The sequence below is a fragment of the Cyprinodon variegatus genome, unplaced genomic scaffold (assembly GCF_000732505.1).
Source record: "Cyprinodon variegatus isolate N-32 unplaced genomic scaffold, C_variegatus-1.0 Scaffold524, whole genome shotgun sequence".
NCBI classification, from domain to species: domain Eukaryota; kingdom Metazoa; phylum Chordata; class Actinopteri; order Cyprinodontiformes; family Cyprinodontidae; genus Cyprinodon; species Cyprinodon variegatus.
This window is the reverse complement of record NW_015150977.1, coordinates 478934-499915: the sequence shown is the minus strand read 5'-3', so window position 1 is coordinate 499915 and position 20982 is coordinate 478934. Positions and strand designations below refer to the sequence as shown.

Below are 20982 nucleotides of genomic sequence, written 5' to 3'. Positions count from 1 at the left end.
CTGCTGTCAATCAGGACTAAATGTTTCTGGAACCAGCAGATAAACTGGGTTCATGGGAGCTTTGGGTCTGAATCAGTTAAACCGGTAAAAAAAAATACCAACAGAAATTATAACTTTGATTCTTCTTGCAAAATATATCCCAAAAAAGTAAAAAAGAAAAAAAATTATAATAATAATAAAAAAAAAAAGCTGAAAAGCTGGATGGTTAGTAAAATGTCTTCAAACTTAGAAACAAAGTCACTTTTTCTCCTGGTCAGAATTGTCATTAATTTTTGCTTCATGAACAACAAAAATAGTCTGATCCGATTTATTTTAAAGCTCTTTGTGTTTCAGAGAACCACCATCAGAATCAGCTGTTCCTTTCACTCATCCATCTTTTCTGATTTAATGTTTAATAATTTCTGAAGCTCCAATGATTAGGATTGATGGTTAGAAGACGATGATGGAACAGAACCAGAACCACCTACATTTCTCTGGTTTTACTGCTGCAGGAAAAGTTCTAGAAATGTTTAATTTATAACATCGAGTTGTTTAGTATCGGATCCCTCCATCAGCCTCAGATTAGGTCTGTCTCTTCTAGAACCTCCTTTCCTTCAGCTGGTCGTTCTGAAGTTCTGCTGTCAGAACCAACCAGCTGGTCCGTGTGTTTCAGGTCAGCCATGGCAGGAACATCGAGACACGACAGAGAGATGGCTGTGAAGGCCAAGAAGCAGCTGTCTGATTGTTCTGATCCGGTGGAGAGACTCCGGCTGCAGTGTCTGACCCGCGGCTCGTCAGGGATCAAAGGTCTGGGCAGGTAAGCTCCGCCCACTGACCCATTCACTCACCTGGAAACTGACAACTGTTACCTGAAGATGACCTGAAGTACTCCAAAGGATCAGACGAGTATTCCCTGTAATACCTAGAGTGTATATACTGGTACTTTACTAGCTGTAGTACCTAGAGTATATATACTAGTACTTTACTACCTGTAGTATCAAGAGTACATATACTAGTACTTTACTACCTGTACTACCAAGAGTACATATACTAGTATTTTACTACCTGTAGTACCAAGAGTACATATACTAGTACTTTACTACCGGCAGTACATAGAGTACATAAAATAATACTTTACTAAATTTAGTATCTAGAGTTTATATACTAGTACTTTACTACCTGTAGTACCACAAGTACATATACTAGTACTTTACTACCTGTACTACCAAGAGTACATATACTAGTATTTTACTACCTGTAGTATCTAGAGAACATAAAATAATAATTTACTAAATTTAGTATTTAGAGTACATATACTAGTACTTTACTACCTGTAGTACCAAGAGTACATATACTAGTACTCTACTACCTGTAGTACCAAGAGTATATATACTAGTACTTTACTACCTGTAGTACCACAAGTACATATACTAGTACTTTACTACCTGTAGTACCAAGAGTGCATATACTAGTATTTTACTACCTGTAGTATCTAGAGAACATAAAATAATAATTTACTAAATTTGGTATTTAGAGTACATATACTAGTACTTTACTACCTGTAGTACCAAGAGTACATAAACTAGTACTCTACTACCTGTAGTACCAAGAGTATATATACTAATACTTTACTACCTGTAGTACCAAGAGTACATATACTAGTACTTTACTACTTGTAGTATCTAGAGAACATGAAATAATAATTTACTAAATTTAGTATTTAGAGTACATATTCTAGTACTTTACTACCTGTAGTATCTAGAGAACATAAAATAATACTTTACTAAATTTAGTATCTAGAGTACATATACTGGTACTTTACTCCCTGTAGTACCAAGAGTACATATACTAGTACTTTACTCCCTGTAGTACCTAAAGTATATATATATACTAGTACTTTACTACCTGTAGTAATAATAATACCCGTGTATTCTGTAGTACCTCTGTACTACAGAATACCACAGTAGTACCTGTGTATTCTGTAGTACCTGTGTATTCTGTAGTACCTGTGTATTGCATGGTTAGTCTCTCATAGCTCTGCTGACTCTCTGCTGCTGCAGGATGTTGTTGTTTTTTTCTTGCTGTTGCTGTTTGTGGTTTCCAGCCACTGAGTTCAGGTAGTACTATAGTACTCAGATCCTGTTGCTTATCAGGTCAGCATTTAACTGCAGAACCCTGTGGGTTCTAGTTACGGTATATGAAGCTTAAAACAGCATCACAGATGAGAAGTAAAACCACAAACAGTAATAATGCCTCCATATCTTTACGTATGCATGATAGAAGAGGAGATAAAATAAAAAGCTCTTTATTACTTCCTGCTTTTAGAGGAAGTGTTACTCTGGTATCTTTAGCTGGAACTCAGGGGGACATTTAACTGTTTCGGTGAACAAATCCCAAAAGTTCTGCATCCTGAAGGCCTCCGGGAAGAGCCTGGTTCCTTCCAGCAGGGGGCGCTGTCCATGGTAGCTCGTCTTTTATGAGATGGTCAGCTCTCCTTAAACAGCATGATAATGGAGAGTCTGGTTAATGATTGGTTCTGGTAGAAGCTGATGTAACCCAGATGAAGTTCCTCCATCAGAACCATCTGGAGAACAAGCAGTTTTCAGTTGAACTGTCATCAGCTACCAGCTGAACAGGAGAAAATGATCCAGTATCTATGGAGGATCATCACATATGAGCAGTGGAGGTGAGCAGTGTTCTGGTGAGTAAAATGGTCCAAACACGGTTCTTGTTTTCTTCATCAGAACCTTTAAAATCATGGACGACAACGAGAACCGCCTCCTGGACTTCAAGGAGTTCCTGAAGGGTTTGAACGATTACGGTCTGCTGATCGAGAAGGACGAAGCCAGCGCCTTGTTCCAGCTCTTTGACCGGGACGGGAACGGAACCATCGACTTTGACGAGTTCCTCATCACTCTGAGGGTAAACTGGTACCAACCATNTGGATGGTTAGTAAAACGTCTTCAGACTTAGAAACAAAGTCACTTTTTTGGCATGACTATGACCTGGATGAATCTTCACCAGCATACTTGCAAAATATAAATATTCTCCTGGCCAGAAACTCAGAATTCCCTTTAATGGTTGCTTCATGAACAACAAAAATAGTCTGATCCGATTTATCTTATAGCTCTTTGTGATTCAGAGAACCACCATCAGAATCAGCTATAACTTTCACTCATCCATTTATTCTGATTTAATGTTTAATAATTTCTGAAGCTCCAATGATTAGGATTGATGGTTAGAAGAAGATGATGGAACAGAACCAGAACCACCTACATTCCGCTGGTTTTACTGCTGCAGGAAAAGTTCTAGAAATGTTTAATTTATAACATCGAGTTGTTCAGTATCGAATCCGTCCATCAGCCCAGATAGTTCTGTCTCTTCCAGAACCTCCTTTCCTTCAGCCGGTCGTTCTGAAGTTCTGCTGTCAGAACCAACCAGCTGGTCGGTGTGTTTCAGGTCAGCCATGGCAGGAACATCGAGACACGACAGAGAGATGGCTGTGAAGGCCAAGAAGCAGCTGTCTGATTGTTCTGATCCGGTGGAGAGACTCCGGCTGCAGTGTCTGACCCGCGGCTCGTCAGGGATCAAAGGTCTGGGCAGGTAAGCTCCGCCCACTGACCCATTCACTCACCTGGAAACTGACAACTGTTACCTGAAGATGACCTGAAGTACTCCAAAGGATCAGACGAGTATTCCCTGTAATACCTAGAGTGTATATACTGGTACTTTACTAGCTGTAGTACCTAGAGTATATATACTAGTACTTTACTACCTGTAGTATCAAGAGTACATATACTAGTACTTTACTACCTGTACTACCAAGAGTACATATACTAGTATTTTACTACCTGTAGTACCAAGAGTACATATACTAGTACTTTACTACCGGCAGTACATAGAGTACATAAAATAATACTTTACTAAATTTAGTATCTAGAGTTTATATACTAGTACTTTACTACCTGTAGTACCACAAGTACATATACTAGTACTTTACTACCTGTACTACCAAGAGTACATATACTAGTATTTTACTACCTGTAGTATCTAGAGAACATAAAATAATAATTTACTAAATTTAGTATTTAGAGTACATATACTAGTACTTTACTACCTGTAGTACCAAGAGTACATATACTAGTACTCTACTACCTGTAGTACCAAGAGTATATATACTAGTACTTTACTACCTGTAGTACCACAAGTACATATACTAGTACTTTACTACCTGTAGTACCAAGAGTGCATATACTAGTATTTTACTACCTGTAGTATCTAGAGAACATAAAATAATAATTTACTAAATTTGGTATTTAGAGTACATATACTAGTACTTTACTACCTGTAGTACCAAGAGTACATAAACTAGTACTCTACTACCTGTAGTACCAAGAGTATATATACTAATACTTTACTACCTGTAGTACCAAGAGTACATATACTAGTACTTTACTACTTGTAGTATCTAGAGAACATGAAATAATAATTTACTAAATTTAGTATTTAGAGTACATATTCTAGTACTTTACTACCTGTAGTATCTAGAGAACATAAAATAATACTTTACTAAATTTAGTATCTAGAGTACATATACTGGTACTTTACTCCCTGTAGTACCAAGAGTACATATACTAGTACTTTACTCCCTGTAGTACCTAAAGTATATATATATACTAGTACTTTACTACCTGTAGTAATAATAATACCCGTGTATTCTGTAGTACCTCTGTACTACAGAATACCACAGTAGTACCTGTGTATTCTGTAGTACCTGTGTATTCTGTAGTACCTGTGTATTGCATGGTTAGTCTCTCATAGCTCTGCTGACTCTCTGCTGCTGCAGGATGTTGTTGTTTTTTTCTTGCTGTTGCTGTTTGTGGTTTCCAGCCACTGAGTTCAGGTAGTACTATAGTACTCAGATCCTGTTGCTTATCAGGTCAGCATTTAACTGCAGAACCCTGTGGGTTCTAGTTACGGTATATGAAGCTTAAAACAGCATCACAGATGAGAAGTAAAACCACAAACAGTAATAATGCCTCCATATCTTTACGTATGCATGATAGAAGAGGAGATAAAATAAAAAGCTCTTTATTACTTCCTGCTTTTAGAGGAAGTGTTACTCTGGTACCTTTAGCTGGAACTCAGGGGGACATTTAACTGTTTCGGTGAACAAATCCCAAACATTCTGCATCCTGAAGGCCACCAGGAAGAGCCTGGTTCCTTCCAGCAGGGGGCGCTGTCCATGGTAGCTCGTCTTTTATGAGATGGTCAGCTCTCCTTAAACAGCATGATAATGGAGAGTCTGGTTAATGATTGGTTCTGGTAGAAGCTGATGTAACCCAGATGAAGTTCCTCCATCAGAACCATCTGGAGAACAAGCAGTTTTCAGTTGAACTGTCATCAGCTACCAGCTGAACAGGAGAAAATGATCCAGTATCTATGGAGGATCATCACATATGAGCAGTGGAGGTGAGCAGTGTTCTGGTGAGTAAAATGGTCCAAACACGGTTCTTGTTTTCTTCATCAGAACCTTTAAAATCATGGACGACAACGAGAACCGCCTCCTGGACTTCAAGGAGTTCCTGAAGGGTTTGAACGACTACGGTCTGCTGATCGAGAAGGACGAGGCCAGCGCCTTGTTCCAGCTCTTTGACCGGGACGGGAACGGAACCATCGACTTTGACGAGTTCCTCATCACTCTGAGGGTAAACTGGTACCAACCATCAATCAGAACCTCGTTTTAAAGATTTACTTTAAAAATGTGGAAGGGTTTTATTCTCACATGAAAATATTGCTAAACTTAAAGAATTGATGTGATTCTTGTTTTATTGGTGTCCTGTTATTAGTTTTTAAACTTGGACCTTTGAGCCACATGTTCCAGACTGCTTGGTAAAACCCAGTTCCTGTTGCTGAACCTCAGAACCAACTGGTTCCCCTGGTTTAGTTCTAAAATGTCCAACAGAAACCTGAGTTGAGTTGATAATAGTTGAACTTTATTGATCTCATGTTGGAGAAAGTTAACCCTGCATTTAACCCATCCCCTTGGGGAGCAGTGGGCTGCCATTATGCGGCGCCCGGGGAGCAGTGTGGGGTTAAAGTTCTTGCTCAGGGATCTTGAGTGGCAGTCTGTGGGAGTGGGACTCATTTGCTCCGCATATCCATCTGTAAACCTTCCGTTGAAGTGATTTTGGGAAGGGGCGAAAATACTGGTTAGCTGATTGGCCTATGTTGGTGATAGACGGGCCAAATAACGGCCAAATGACGTACTAACAGAGCGACGACGAAAACACAACCACAAGCCAGGCTACTCTTGCCGAAACCAGTCGGGAGAAGAGCAAAAACATCTTTTCCTCTGAGAAAAGCCTCCAGAGCAGTGTTTTGCTCTTCTTTCATTGAAGAAATACTCTGTAATTCCCATAAAACTTGCTCGATAGCCACGCTAACGCTAGTTTCATCGGCTGAAGCCGCCATGTTCACCTCAACCCGCCTCAAAGCCAACGCTGATTGGACGTTCGTTTTGTGAACGGCTCCAAATTTTCTTCAACGGAGAGTCTCCAGACTGATCTGCGAGTGAAACCTTGAAAGCTCGCGAGATCAGGATGGTCTCACGAAGCTACTAGACCGCCACTCCCAAAGGCTCCTCCCTCTGTTTTCCGCAGCCTCCAATGTCCAAAGCCAGGAAGGAGGTGGTCATGCAGGCGTTCCGGAAGCTGGACAGAACCGGAGACGGCGTGGTCACCGTGGACGACCTGAGGGGGGTTTACAACGCCAAGTACCACCCCAAATATCAGAACGGGGAGTGGACGGAGGAGCAGGTGTTCAGGACGTTCCTGGACAGCTTTGATTCACCCTACGACAAAGATGGAAAGGTACGAGACGTCCTCTTTGGATCCGAGATGTTCTGATGGTTCTGATCATCTTTAAATGGGTATTTTTCTCTTAGATCTATTTAAGCTTCAAAGTTTCCGGGTGAGAAAGTTCTGCTGTGTTTCTGTCTCAATTATTTCTCCTCCATCGACACCAACGTCTACATTAGGAACCACCGGACCAGAACCACAGACAGCTAGTTTAGTTCTGAATCACTAAACTAACTGAGTAAGAAACTGTTGAAGGTTCTGTTTCAGTTCTAATAAACGACTTCACACCGCCTGGATCGATTCATTCTGTCTTCTCACCTCTGCAGCTGCTTTCATCATCAGGTTCTCAGTCACTTCCTGCAATCATCCTCACGTCAAAGAGCCGCCGACTCCACAACTCAGCTGGTGCCTCAATTTGGTTCCATTATTTTTATCGAGCAAAAACAGACTTTGTAAATCAGAATTGGAAAAAAATTCTATCAAGAAATTAAACTTTGAAAAAGATTTAAATTAAAAAAGGTTTTGTGAGAGGCTTTGCTGTTTTCTGAGATTTTTTTGTTTCAAATATATTTCTTTTATTTATTTTTTATTTATTTATTCTTACAAATCCCATATTTTCAAAAAAAACATTTTCAAATATATTTTTTACTCCAATTTTTTCTTCAGATTTATTGTTTGTTGTTTTTTAAAGTATCTATTCTTTTAGATTGTTTTTTCAAAATGATGTTTTTCAGATTTCATTCTCTTCACTTTAAATTCAATCCTAAAGCATTCTCTTGACCAATGTAAATGTCGCTAATTTCCAGCGGACCAATAGAAATGCATCTTCACTCCGTACTCCAGACAAAATCCCGCCCCCAGAAATGAATAGAGCGTCATTTGGAAAACGCAATTCGAAAAGAATGCAGTTTATGAAATTGAACCTGAAAATTTAAAAAATCCAAATACAAAATCTGTTAATCAAATTTTGAGAAAATAAAATTAAAAATGATAAATTATGAAAAAAGGCATTTCAAAAATAAAATTGAAATAAACAAAATCCAAGGAAACAACACAGTTACTCTCTAAAAAACCTTTTTTGATTTAATTTTTTTCAAAGTTTAATTTCTGGATTGCAGTTTCCTGTATTTTAGTTAACAAAATGTTTTTAATATTTTCATTTTTTTTATTTACATTAAACCGTTTCTTCGCTTGGAACAATAATGTAACAAAATTCACTCCATATAAGGTCATCTTCCTCTGGAGGGACTAATGTGCTGAAAAGAACCAATCAGAGTCCAGAAACGAATCTGGAAGAGAATCCATAGAGAAGCTGCAGATTAGGGTGATGGCGAGGAGTTTCTCCCCAAACAAAGATAATTCAAGTATCTGAGGAGATCTCCAGGAGCTGCTCTGTCATCAGACAGCAGCTCTGATTGGCTGAGAGCTCAGTGAAGTAGAAAGGGTTAGGATTTCATTGGTTACTGAGAAGCTTGCAGGTCATTTTTAATATCTGCAATAAAAACATAAATGCTGCTCTATGTTTATAGTGAGATTTGTTTCAGGAAAAAACGAAAATATTTGATTGGTTGAATGAAAATCGTTTTAGATCTGCTTGGGGTGTGAATAGTTTTCGGTATTTCTGGTGGAATTGGGTTGTAAGAGTTAATGTTAATGAGCAGGAAATAAAAAAAGGCCCAAATAAGGAAAAAACTCAGGAACCTTTTGAATGGTTTAAGCCTGATGTTGTTTTCCAGAAGTGAACCAATCTAGACGGAAAATCTCTATGCTTCTTTAATAAACTGCAGCTGATAGAAGCTTGCATGTTGAAGGTTTCATGTTTGTTTTGCAGGTTTTATTTGAATGATAAAATCCAGTCTGAAGGTCGGCATGTAAAACAGGACAGACGGAAAATCAGGAATAAATCTGTGACCAAAAACAAATCAATAAAAATCATTGATTCATTTTTAGATTTTAATTTAGTTTGTTGGTTTATTTCTACACAGCAGAAGACAGAAACCTCTCAGATATTAATTGTCTCCTGTGTTTCCTGTCATCAGTCACGTTGACTCAGATCAAAAATTATAACCAGATGCCGTTTCAGCAACAGGTCCGATATTGATTGTAGATTTTAGAAACCAGAACCTACGTCAGTATGCCAGTAAGATCTGAGTCACCGTGAGCAGTACCGCATGGACGGGTCCTCAGACCAGGGAGGAAAATCTCTCCTCAGATGGTCCAGTTCTACCTCTGAGAACATCTGATAGAACCTGGTTCTGGTTCTGATGGCCCACTCTAAGATGTCCTTTCCTGAACCAACAGGTGACCAAGGAGGAGTTTGTCAACTACTACAGCGGCGTCAGCGCCTCCATCGACAGCGACGCCTACTTCATCCTGATGATGAGGAACGCCTGGAAGCTCTGACAGCGACCTTGATGCCAGCGGACCGATACCAGCTCAGAACCACCTGATGATCAGAGGCTATCCTCTGGATCTGAAGCTCTGCTGGAACTTCTAGCTGCTGATTTCTATAGAAACCACAAGACCTTCAGTTGATAGATTAACTTTATTGTGCATAAACAGGTAAAATGGTTAAATAAAGGTTTAAACAGGATGTACAGAACTTTAATAGAACTTTATACAAACGGAGCAGAACCAAGCAGCCGCAGCTCAAGCGTACATTCTAGTCTGGTTGATCCTGAGGTTTAGGTCGGGTCCGATTTTACAGCAGCAGCATTGTGTGTTTTGAGTTTCCATGACGGCAATCCGACCACAATCAGAACAGGTAACCATAGCAACAGAAAGTCCCCCAGCAGGTTACTCAGCGCATTCAGATGTGACGCGTTTCAGCGCTGCAGGACAAACGAGACTCTGCAGCAGCAGGAGGTTCGGTTCTGAGAGTCCAAGTGCAGACGGGTTCGGATCAGAGCAGCTTTTAAAGAACATCTGCTGGTTCCAGAACCGGAACCAGAAGAAAAACCAAGAGGAGACCTGACATGAAGACAGACCCAGAAGGTTCAGGAGGAAGAAAAAGGGCCAAGGTTTAAACCAACATGCTGGTTTCCATGGAAACAGCAACATTTACAGATTTGGTGAACTTTACCGACCAACAGCAGGATGGAACCAGCTTCATTCTGGACTCCTGGAGATGAACGGAACCAGATCTTCTGGTAGGAGCCTTCAGCTAAACCCAGAAAGTCCTGTTGACAGAGTTCTCCATAGACTTCTACAAGAAGGTTCTGGTAGGATCAGGGCTTTTTCTGGTCCTGGTTACTTAGATAAATGTTCTGGACAGTTTAAAAGAGATTCTTTTCTCATTTTCAGAGATCCATTTGGACTTTCTGGTCTTAGTTCCCCCACTGCCTGATGGGATCATTGGTCACTGATTTGACTGGTCAGTTAGGAGGTTCTAAGCTTCTGGTTCCTCTGGTTTGGTTGGAGGTTCTAGACAGATAAAGTCTAGAAGTTGTAGTGAGAAGGAAACATGGTTCCTTCGGTGTTCCTGCTGACTGATTCTGGTGATCGGACCTGATGTTTGGGTTCTGAGGCTGTTGTTTAGATAGCAGAACATATCAGAACCCGGTGATTCTTGGGTCGTTTTCTCTGGATGAACTTTTTATTTTTAACATTTTACTGACCTCAGAGGAACCTTTGACGTTCTTTTCAAAGGTTCCTCTGAATGTTTTTAGGGTCCGTTTCTGTGTGTACAGAACTTCATGAAAGTTCTCCAGAACTAAAGGAGACTTTCAAACATCTTTGTGGTTCCAGTGAAATAAAAGGAACCTTCTGGTTCTGTCTTTGGTTCTTTAATGTCACTGAGGTTCTTCAGCATCCATGTTCACCAGGTTTGAACCCAGAAAGTTCAGCAGAACCTTCCTGTCTGGAATCAGCATCATGGAGAGTCCAAAGAAAAGCAGAACCTTCTACATCCTCCTAGACGTTCAACGTCCAGAACCATCAGGAGGGGTTCTACTCCATGTCAGTAAGGGGGTCCTCAAAGAAGGTGTAGATATAAAAACACATATTTAACATGTCAGTAGGTCCGGGTCAGCAGCCAGAACTAATCCGACCCATTCAGGTTCAGATCAAATAAAAAGAAAATCAATGAATGTATTGACAGAAGGTCCAGAAGGAGTCTGAGGAAATGCTCAGCTCTGATTGGCCAGTTTCAAACATGTGACCTTTTCTTTGATCTGCAGAATCCTGTTAGTGTGAAGAAAAAAAAATAACCAAGAAGGAAGGATTGTTGTTCTCAGGTTCATGGGTTTGGGAACGCTACAAGGTTCTCCAGTTTGAACGGACCAAAGGGGTCCAGTCAGAGAGCAGCTCGGGGGGGTTCAGCAGAATATCGTGAGAGGAACATCAGACATGAAGAACATTAGACATTATGAAGAACGTCAGACATTATGAAGAACATTAGACATTATGAAGAACATTAGACATTATGAAGAACGTCAGACATTATGAAGAACATTAGACATTATGAAGAACGTCAGACATTATGAAGAACATCAGACATTATGAAGAACGTCAGACATTATGAGGAACGTCAGACATTATGAGGAACGTCAGACACTGAGGAGCAAATCATCAGATCCAGATAAATGAACAGGCCTGAAGGAAGCTCCTGGGTTAATGAACGTCGGGACATTTCTCTTTCTGATCTTCTCACGTTCCTTAAATCCATGGACCAAGAACTGGTTTTCTTAATGCTTCCAAACATGAAAACCACTGTGGAAGATCTAGGCTGGCGGATTAAAGCTCAAACATAGGGGGGGGGTGAAGGTTAGATATTCTGTGAGGTTCAGGGAACAGCCATCATTAAGTTACAGCTGGTGGTGTTTGGAGGAAGGTCAGAAGAACTTCCTTCTACCAGTTGGTCAGATGTTTCAGTTGGAACAGCTCCCACAAGTTTGATCAGTTCAGTTGCTCCAGCGGTTCTTCTCCTACTTGATCTGATAGAAGCTGGACATGGTGACGTAGGCCTCCTCCGACTGCTTCAGTCCGTCAGGCTGAAGGTTCCCAGCCTGGTCTTCTTGCTGCGGGACGTTGACGGGGGACGTGCTGTCCCTCGGGAGGCTGTCCTCGCCGTCCGAGGAGCTCCTGCTGAGGAGGGCTGAGATCTCCAGCTCCTCGGTGCTGATGCTGGTGGTGCTCCTGCAGTCGGAGCTCTGGGCTGAGCTGGACGGGGACCCACCAGCAGCAGCGGGACCAAGCGACGGCTCTGCCTCCTCAGAAGGGGCCTCCTCCTGCGGGTAGACCTTCAGGGAACTGAAGACCTCAGGGTTCAGGTTCAGCAGCAGGCCCTGGTGAAACATCAGGACATGGTTAGGTGTTCCATAGGTCTGTTCCCTGTGGAGGACCTGATGGTTCCAAGAACTCACTTTGTTGGGTTTGCAGATCTGAATCAGAGTCTGTTTGGGGTGCGGGACGCTCGGCCACATGTAGGTGAAGATTCTTAGGAGGAAAAGAAGAAAATTAGTAAGAAAATTGATCCATAACATATGAGACGGAGATCCATGATGCCCTACTTGTTCCTCCAGAAGATGATGATCAAGGACAGCAGCACCGCGGAGCTGAAGCTCACTACCAGTATGTTCACGGTCGTCTGCCACTGCGGTTCTCCTAAAGGACAGAAGATCATCATCAGTTCGCCTTCAGACTTTGATCAAAACATCTGCTGGACGTTTGGACCAGTTATCTCACCAGGGATCTCGAAGGTGTACACCTCGCTCCATTCGCTCCAGGTTCCCTTCCACCCCCTATTAGGGATCGCTCGCACTCTCACCTCATACTCAGAGTTCTGGCGGAGGTGCTGCATGTCGATCGGCAGGAAGTTCTGGGACGAGATGTTTTGAGTCTGCAGAAAAGAATCCTCTGGAGTTCAGTCATCTACAAACATCTTCAAACTTTTCAACATTGTTCTGATTGAAATGAAAATTGTGCGACAGTACAATGTTGCTGCCTTTAGTCCACAGGTTGAACTGGAAGAGCTGGTTTTCCAAAGTCAGGTAGTCATTGCTGTAGGGGATCTGCATGAAAATCACGGCCCGGCGGAGCTGCGGCTCAAGGGTCACGTTCCAAACCTTCGGACTGAGTGGCTTCACTAAAACAAACAGAAACAACATCCAGATAGTTTATCTATCTTCCCCACCTCTAGTCCAGGTCCAACATTTTTAATTAACGTTATAGTAGCAGCAATTCAAAATGGCCCTTCCCAGTTAAAAGCCAGCTGAATGGCAGTAAAATCCCCTCCAACTTCCAAGCCACCGGCCTTCTCCTGGGCATAGTTTTTAACTGTGACTCCCTCCTTTCACTGAATTACAGGGTCTGACCAGGAGATGATGCTTCTCTTTGGATTTTAATGTCCACAAATCATGACAGAAAGAATATTTTAGATGTTTAAAAGGGAATTGTAGGGGACTAGCCAAGGATCAGCCAGGGAGCCATGAAGGAACTACTACTGTATGTGACCGGCTAACTCTAAACTTTAGCAAACCTGGAGTGATAGAAAACAGAACCATGGGTTTAAGCTCGCCTATCAATTAAAATCTGAGAACTTTCTAGAACTTTCTCTGTCTGCAGGTCTACTGGGATTTGAACATCTACAGATTAGAACATCTTGTTTATGAAACATCTTCAGGAAAGTAAGGTTGACTTGAGAAACAGGTCTTATTGGGTTGATCTCCTGCATCGTAAATTATAGTTTGATCAACGCTGATGTTTTCAGTGGTGACACTACTGGTTAAAAAGTCCGACCTGATATTTCGAACATATTAAAACTTTCTTTTTGGTCAAAACTCTGAGAGAAATTTGTTATTTTATACTTGAATAAACACAACTTTCACGAAACCTAACAATCTGGTTTCAAAACCCGTCACGCTATGGAGTCGGCACTGCTGAGGGTTTTTAATGACCTTTAAACTTCTGCTCACTGTGGTATTTTAATGTTGGATCTAACTGCTGCCAACTCGACTCGCCTGGAGAACTTGGTGGGCATCTGTTCTGTTGCTCTGGAGCGGTTCCTGTCATCAGTAGCGCCTCTTTCATGTGGCGTACCTCAAGGCCCCATACTCGGCCCCTTTCTCTTTTCTCTCTCTTCACTTCCTCTAGACACATTTCTTTGTAATATGGTGATGACTTTCATTTCTATGCCAATGATAGTCAGATTTATTTTCAACAGAAACAGGAAAGCATGATTCTAGCACTTGCTTTCTGAAATAAAAGCACGGAGTTGGTTGAAGTTTTTCCCGTTTTTTTTGGCAAAATCAGTGTTTATTTAATGGACCAGGCGATTAATAGCTGATTAATAGATTAATAGCTAACCCCCCCCCCACCCCCCACCCCCTCATCTAATTGGCATTTTACCAATTAGATGAGCCCTTAAATTACATATAACCTTCTGTAAATTAAGTATTAAGTTGAAAAAGAAAGTTAACAAGTCAAGAAAAAAAAGATAAAAAGTTCATTGAAAAGTTAAAAAATAAAGTTCAAAAGTTAATAAGCCTAGTTAAAAATTATATTTAGGTTTATAAAATAAAAAAGTAAGTGCCAGTATCAGCATTAATGCCTCTGGGGTTATGTTGTACCTAAAAAAATGTGTTTCTTTCACTCTCAGAGTGTTTTTCATGAATTTCTTATAGAAGCACTTTTGTTATTTTTCTTAATATATTTGGGCAAGTTCTTGTTATTACATTGAAATTCATTTTTGCCATCATAATATCCATATTTTTTTAAATTGCTAAAAAGGTCTTCTCCTGGATTCCAATAACACTATTTGCACTGAGTACCCTAAAAAGGATAAACTAACACAATGGAACATATCACTTCTCTATCTCCGTATTGCTTTCTAGTAGATTTCTAAATTGATTTTAAAGTTCTTTTATTCGTTTTAAAGTGTTTACATGGTCTTTCCCTCAGCGTCTGTCCAACCTGATGTTAATGTCTGCTCCCTGACGCTCCCACAGGTCAGCAGATCAGTTATTGCTGGTTTTTCTGAAACCAAGGAGGAAGTTGCAAAGCGAGCGAAAGTTTTCAGTCGCTGTAAATCAGACAGGCTGTGACTCATTCACTGTTTTTAAATATCCTTCTTTAAGAATGACTTTATTTTATTTTACCATTATTATCGGCGTACAGCCCTTTGGTCTATGGTGTTGTTTTAAAAGTGCTTTATAAATAAAGTTGTGTTGGAGGTTGGTCCTCAGGTCTTCAGGTTCAAAGAGCTTTTTCTGCTTTTAGAACGGCTAAATAAAACTCCTTTAGAGCAGATATTGCTACCTATCTTTGTCTCATAGGATGCCTTAGAATTATTTGCCAACAGGTTTTTGATTTTTTTTTTTTTTACATTTTGAAATAAATAAAAAAAATACAGAGAACTGAATGATAGATTTTCCTCTACAAGATTTTGATGTCTGAGAAATTAAATTCAATTTCTAACCTCCTGACTAAATAAAGAATTTCTGCCAAAGCTTTTAGGAGCCCCTGAGCCCCAGAACTCTGCTCTATTTAATTATTTTATCTCTTCTGACCTGCTTCTCTGTCCCACAGCATGATTCTGCCACCACCATGTCTGACCTGGTGGAGATGCTGCATTCAGGGCAAACAGAGTGTTTTGTATTATATTTAAAGGTATCGGAGTGAAGGGGTTTTTATAGAATCCAATGTGTTGGTCTGAGACAGAAAGTCCAATAAAGACCCTAAAGTCTGTGAGGCAGCATGAGCTCCATCACCTGCCACCATGGGGGCCTCTGGGTTATATTTACCTATGTCCCGCAGGTTGACTATGGCTGAAACCGTGCCCCCTCCCTTCCTCTTCACGGTCACATTCACAGACGAAGTGGGAAGCAGTTGTTGTGATGTCACCGTGTCTCCTTTAGCATGGAAGCAACGCCACTTTTTGCCATGCCCATAAACTTCTAGGCTGAACAGAGGAGAGAAGTTTGTCAACAGCTGAAGCCAGAAGCTGCAGGTAGGTGTTCACCTGGAGCTGAGATGTTTACCATACGCTCATCTTTTGGATGCTTTCTGCCTCGGGTTCCTCGTCTTCCTCGTCGCTGCTGCGCCTCAGTAGCTGGCAGGTCAGACTGTTGTTTGTGATGCTGATGTGGGAGACGCAGCTGAGCTGAAGTTCTGTGAGAAAACAGGTTTGATCACGTTGAAGAACAAATGCAGCAGATCTGGGATCAAATAAAGTCCCGATTCATAAATTATACGTTTAGATTTCATTTTCACAGATTAGCACTTTGATCCACATTTTACTCATCTTTGCCCTCAGATATTTAAACCTGTGGGTGTTTATAAGCAACCCAGCAACTTCCTGTGGCTTCAGCTTCTCAGATCATCATGTTCTAGATGGTTTGAAAGCAGAATTTTTTACAACATTTTGTAACCTTCTAGAGTTTGAATTATATTATTGATAATAATTATTATTATTAATACTACACTGCAAAAAATGTAAATCTAAGTAAGTCAATTTTTCGTAAAACAAGTGCATTTCTTCTTGAATTAGGCAGGTAAGTAAGACTCTTTGCCAATGGAATAAGACAATTTATAGTTAAAATAAGAAAAAAAGACTATAGTCTCTTACTTCAAGTGCAAAATATCTAATTTATCTTTTTTTAAGGGTAAAAATGCTCATTCCATTGGCAGATCATCTTATTTTCCTACTCAAATTTAAGGGGAAATACACTTGTTTAAAGACATTTGTACTAATTTTCAGAACGTTTTTGCAGTGTACACACTGATTACACTGGAAAAAAGTCATTTTTTTTCTTAAAATAAGTGCATTTGTTCTTGGATTGAGGAGGTAAAAGAGACATTTTGCTAATTTAACAAGACTATTTACACTTAAAATAAGAAAACACAATTGCTTCGTCTTATTTCAAGTGCATATTATCTAATTATCTTACTTCAAGAGTTAAAATACTAATTCATTGGCAAGCTATCTCATTTACCTACTGAAGTTAAGGATTAATACACTTAAATTAATAAATTTTTCCTTATTCCTTGATCGTTTTTCCAGTGTAAAAGCACATATTACTAAGTAAGTACGAGTAAGTACGTTTTTTTTGTATTTCCACTTGATTTGAGGACTTAAGTAAGACGATTTATCATTAAAACAAGATCATTTACATTTAAAAAAGGCAAAATAAAACTTCATTATCAAACACTGAAATATATTTATCTTATTTTAAAAACTTAAATAATCATCACATCTCATTTATCTGCTGAAAATAAAGTAAAAATGCTTGTTTTAAGGCATTATTTACTGGTTTTAAGACATGCCTTTGCATTGTAGTAGTATTACACCGCAAAAACGATCTAGAAATAAGTAATAAATTCTTAAATTATGTGTATTTACCCTTAATTTCAGTAGGTAAATGAGTAATTTTACTCTTAAAATAAGATAATTAGATAATATGCACTTGAAATAAGACAATGCAATTGTGTTTTCTTATTTTAAGTGTAAATTGTCTTGTTCCATTGGCAATATGTCTCTTTTACCTCCTCAATTCAAGAACAAATGCACTTATTTTAAGAAAAAATAACTTATCTAGATTTAGATTTTTTGCAGTGTATTAGTAAATATTATTGCTGCATCATTTCTCTCTGCTTCTGATCAAACATTCAGCCTCTGAAGGATCCAACCTGTTCATCATCCTTCTAACATTAGCTTGATCCGGCGGCACCAAGTTTGCAGCCTCTTCCTACCTTTATTGTCAGTTATTGTCATGGGCGGTTCTAGACAGGGGCCAATGGGGGCCAGTGCCCCTGTAGACCAAGTCCTGGCCCCTGTTTTGGCCCCTGTACTGAAGACATAATACTCAAAGAACTTCTAATGACGATATGGGCTGATATGGGCTTTACAAATTCTGTTTTATTAACTGTTTAAAACAAAGCATAAGTGGTATTGAGGTAGGATTCCAGTTTTTTTTAATCTGCTAAAGGTTTTTTTTTTCCAAAACAAATGTAAAAAAAAAAACTCTACTTTTTACAGCTAATTTTAACAGTTTTTTAAAAAAAATTCTAATTCAGATTTTATAGAAAACTGTAATTTCAACTTAAAATAAGTAAAAAAAAAAAGTAAAATTCCTAAATTCTGAATGTATATTGACCTATTGAGACATTTAGAATTTTAATGAAACCTAACTGAATAGAAATTTAATTCCATGCAGCTATCTTAATTTATTTAAATCCCTTGGCCTGTTTTTTTTTTTTTTTCATTCTTTTCTGTGCCCCCATGAAAACACGCTGGCCCCTCCTGGCCCCCCTGGTACATTTGGTCTAGATCCGCCACTGGTTACTGTCAGAAGTACAGAGCAACACTAGAAAAAATCGACATCTAGATACGTCATTTTTTCTTAAATTAAGTGCATTTGTTCTTGGATGATTGAACGGGTAAAAGAGACATTTTGCCAATGGAAAGAGATAATTTAGACTTATAATAACAAAACAAAATTGGTTTGTCTTATTTCAGGTGCATAATATCTAATTATCTTATTTTAAGAGTAAAAATACTAATTCCGTTGGCAAACTACCTCATTTACCTACTCAAATCAAGGGTAAAAACACTTAATTTAAGAAATTTTTACTTTTCCAGTGAACTAAATGAACTCTGCTTTTAACCCATCCCCTTGCACTGGAAAAACAATCTAAAAAACAAGTAAAATTTTCTTAAATTAAATGTATTTACCCTTAATTTGAGTAGATAAATGAGATAGGATAGTTTGCCAATAGAATGACTATTTTTACTCCTTTATCTGCTGAAAATAAAGGCAAAATACTTGTTTTAAGGTATTATTTACTGATTTTAAGACATGCCTTTGCATTGTAGTAGTATTACACAGCAAAAACGATCTAGAAATAAGTAAAAAAATTCTTAAATTAAGTGTATTTACCCTTAATTTGAGTAGGTAAATGAGTAATTTTACTCTTAAAAAAAGATAATTAGATAATATGCACTTGATATAAGACCATGCAATTGTGTGTTGTGTAATTTTTCTTGTTCCATTGGCAAAATGTCTCTTTTACCTCCTCAATCCAAGAAAAAATGCACTTATTTTAAGAAACAATGACTTAGTAAGATTTAAATTTTTCCAGTGTGGGGAGCAGTGGGCTGCCATTATGCAGCGACCGGGGAGCAGAATTCATTTCTTTCTTCATCTAAATTGTTGAAATTTAATTCAAATGAAATAAAAATCCAGATCTGATCCTTTTATCAAGCTGCAGTCTAAAAGGAGCGTTTAGTCTGTGTTGGGCTGTAATATGAAAGTTCTGGTTTTATGGGTCGATGCCCCCTGTGGCTGCAGCGCCGCGGCTCATTGGTTGTGGTCTGATGTGTTGATTCCTCCTACGCTGTTTTCTTTCTGACGGCTCGACTCTGCAGCACAGCCTTTATGTCTGAACTGAAGGATTCAGAAACGCGTCTGGAACCAAAGCGTCTGAATCCCTGAAGGTTTGGTCCTGCAGCTGGCAGCTCTGCTCATGTCGGTCACCGCTCTCTGGATGGACGTTCTGACTCAGGTTTGAAGCAGAAATGTTGGGCATCAGCAGAGAACAACACGTCGCTGAGAGGAAACGGTGATATCATCTCTACAGGAACAAAGCTCCTGACTGAAGCAGGACCTTTCACACCCCCAAGAGCGCGACTCGAGGTGACACCCGATAAAATCTCAACAAAAACCCCTTTGAACATTATTTCATCAGCAGCCTGAAGCTGCTGCTGTGTTACTTTACTCCACAGGAGGATCTAAACTCATCAGGTCCTTCTAATTATATCAGATCAGCATCATTATTGTTTGATTTCTCAGTAGTTTAGATAAAAAGGATTCAGCCCAGCTGCGGTTCAGGCGCTCTCACCTATGTCTGAGTCTCCATCTCCACTCTGAGCTTGACTCCCCCAGGCCTGCAGCAGCAGCAGCAGCAGCAGCACGGTGGCCCTCCAGCCTGGCAGCATCTTCTCAGCAGATCTCCATCCAGCTGCAGACAAACTCACCTGTTCTCTGCTCGCTCACAACTAAGCTGCTGCAACAGCTGAGAGCTGCTGTTTTCAGAGGAGGAGGAGGTGGAGGGGGAGGAGTGGCCGCCCTGCAGAGGAAGCAGGGAGGTGTTGTTGGGTTCACTGAGGTTTTTTTTTTTTTTTTTGCTCACAGGATGTTTGTGGATCTGAAAACATCTCGATAAGCAGAAAGAAGACAAATCGGACGGCAGATTATAGCTTTTGTTTCTGAGATGTTTTAAAGCAGCATCAGTCAGAGTCAGACGGCAGGCTGCTGCAGCTCTGATCATCAGCAGCTGATGGTTCATCAGGGGAACTTCTGTCTGCTGCAGGTAGAAACCAGAAGCTGCTTCTGGTTGTGCAGCTCTAGTTTGGCTGAAACCAGAAACACTGAGGAAGCGAAGCTCAAACATAACAGCTTTCTGCGGACAAATTTAACACGGCTACCAAAGCTTTCTGCTGTCTGTTCACGTATCTGTAATTTAACTTCCTCCTTTCACAAAACACGCGTTACACCAGAAGCTGGGTCCTTCTTTAATGACTGCAGCAGGTGTTTGAAAAGACAAGGCCAAGTCAGAGAGACATCAGCTGCTGGTTCTGCCCATCGCTCTGGGAAACGTCATCAGATCAAACATCTGAACATGGAGGACAGCATCCCGTCCAGGATGGGACGTCCCGGCAGATTCAGAACAGAGGAAGGATCAGAAACCCCAAAAAACTCCAACTATCTCCAGGCTTCAATTAAAGGAAAAATCTGGTCATATTCGGAATCTAAACTTATGAAAGTTCTTTAAATATGAAATTATTCAAAATATTCTCATTATCAGTTCGTATGAAATCCTACGAAAAGTTATGCACAGTATTTCGTACGTTTTGGACGTTTTTCCTCGAAAAAACAGAGCATTGCGCATGCGCAGCCAGACAGACGAAAAAAGCAGCTCCGCGGACGGACGTAAAACTGGAAAAAAACAGTGCAATAATTACTTCTTGATGTCTCTCACTAGGTTGCTTGCTGTTTTGTATCTTAGGGTTAGGGTTAGCAGTGGGTTGCATGCGCAAGGATATCTTGTCTCGAGGCAAGACGTAAAAATACGACGAAATACGACGAAAAAAACGTCCAAAACGTACGAAATTACAAACTGATAATGAGAATACACTGAATGATTC

At 39.9% G+C, this 20982-nt stretch overlaps 2 protein-coding genes across 3 annotated transcripts in view; one reads left to right on the top strand and one right to left on the bottom strand.

Annotated features, from left to right (window-relative positions):
* capsl (calcyphosine like) overlaps nt 1–10438 on the top strand; it is a 13168-nt gene extending 2730 nt beyond the window's left edge. The window contains exons 2-5 of one of the 2 annotated variants that reach the window (XM_015391069.1): nt 653–796; nt 2724–2901; nt 6642–6851; nt 9141–10438. In XM_015391069.1, coding sequence (XP_015246555.1) covers nt 660–796; nt 2724–2901; nt 6642–6851; nt 9141–9242 — 627 coding nt within the window. In that variant the 5' untranslated portion in view covers nt 653–659 and the 3' untranslated portion in view covers nt 9243–10438. Of the gene's footprint in view, nt 1–652; nt 797–2723; nt 2902–3413; nt 3583–5509; nt 5688–6641; nt 6852–9140 lie in introns of those variants that run through there. The other variant, XM_015391068.1, reaches the window with a different exon arrangement.
* A 5-nt stretch (nt 10439–10443) lies between these two features.
* Nucleotides 10444–19820, bottom strand: il7r (interleukin 7 receptor). The gene is made up of 8 exons (XM_015391067.1): nt 19677–19820; nt 15818–15947; nt 15581–15738; nt 12773–12924; nt 12525–12678; nt 12350–12443; nt 12203–12275; nt 10444–12124 (listed from the first exon to the last, which is right to left on the bottom strand). The coding sequence occupies exons 1-8, from the start codon at nt 19771–19773 to the stop codon at nt 11765–11767; spliced, it is 1218 nt and encodes a 405-aa protein (XP_015246553.1). The 5' UTR covers nt 19774–19820; the 3' UTR covers nt 10444–11764.
* Between the last annotated feature and the right edge of the window lie 1162 nt (nt 19821–20982).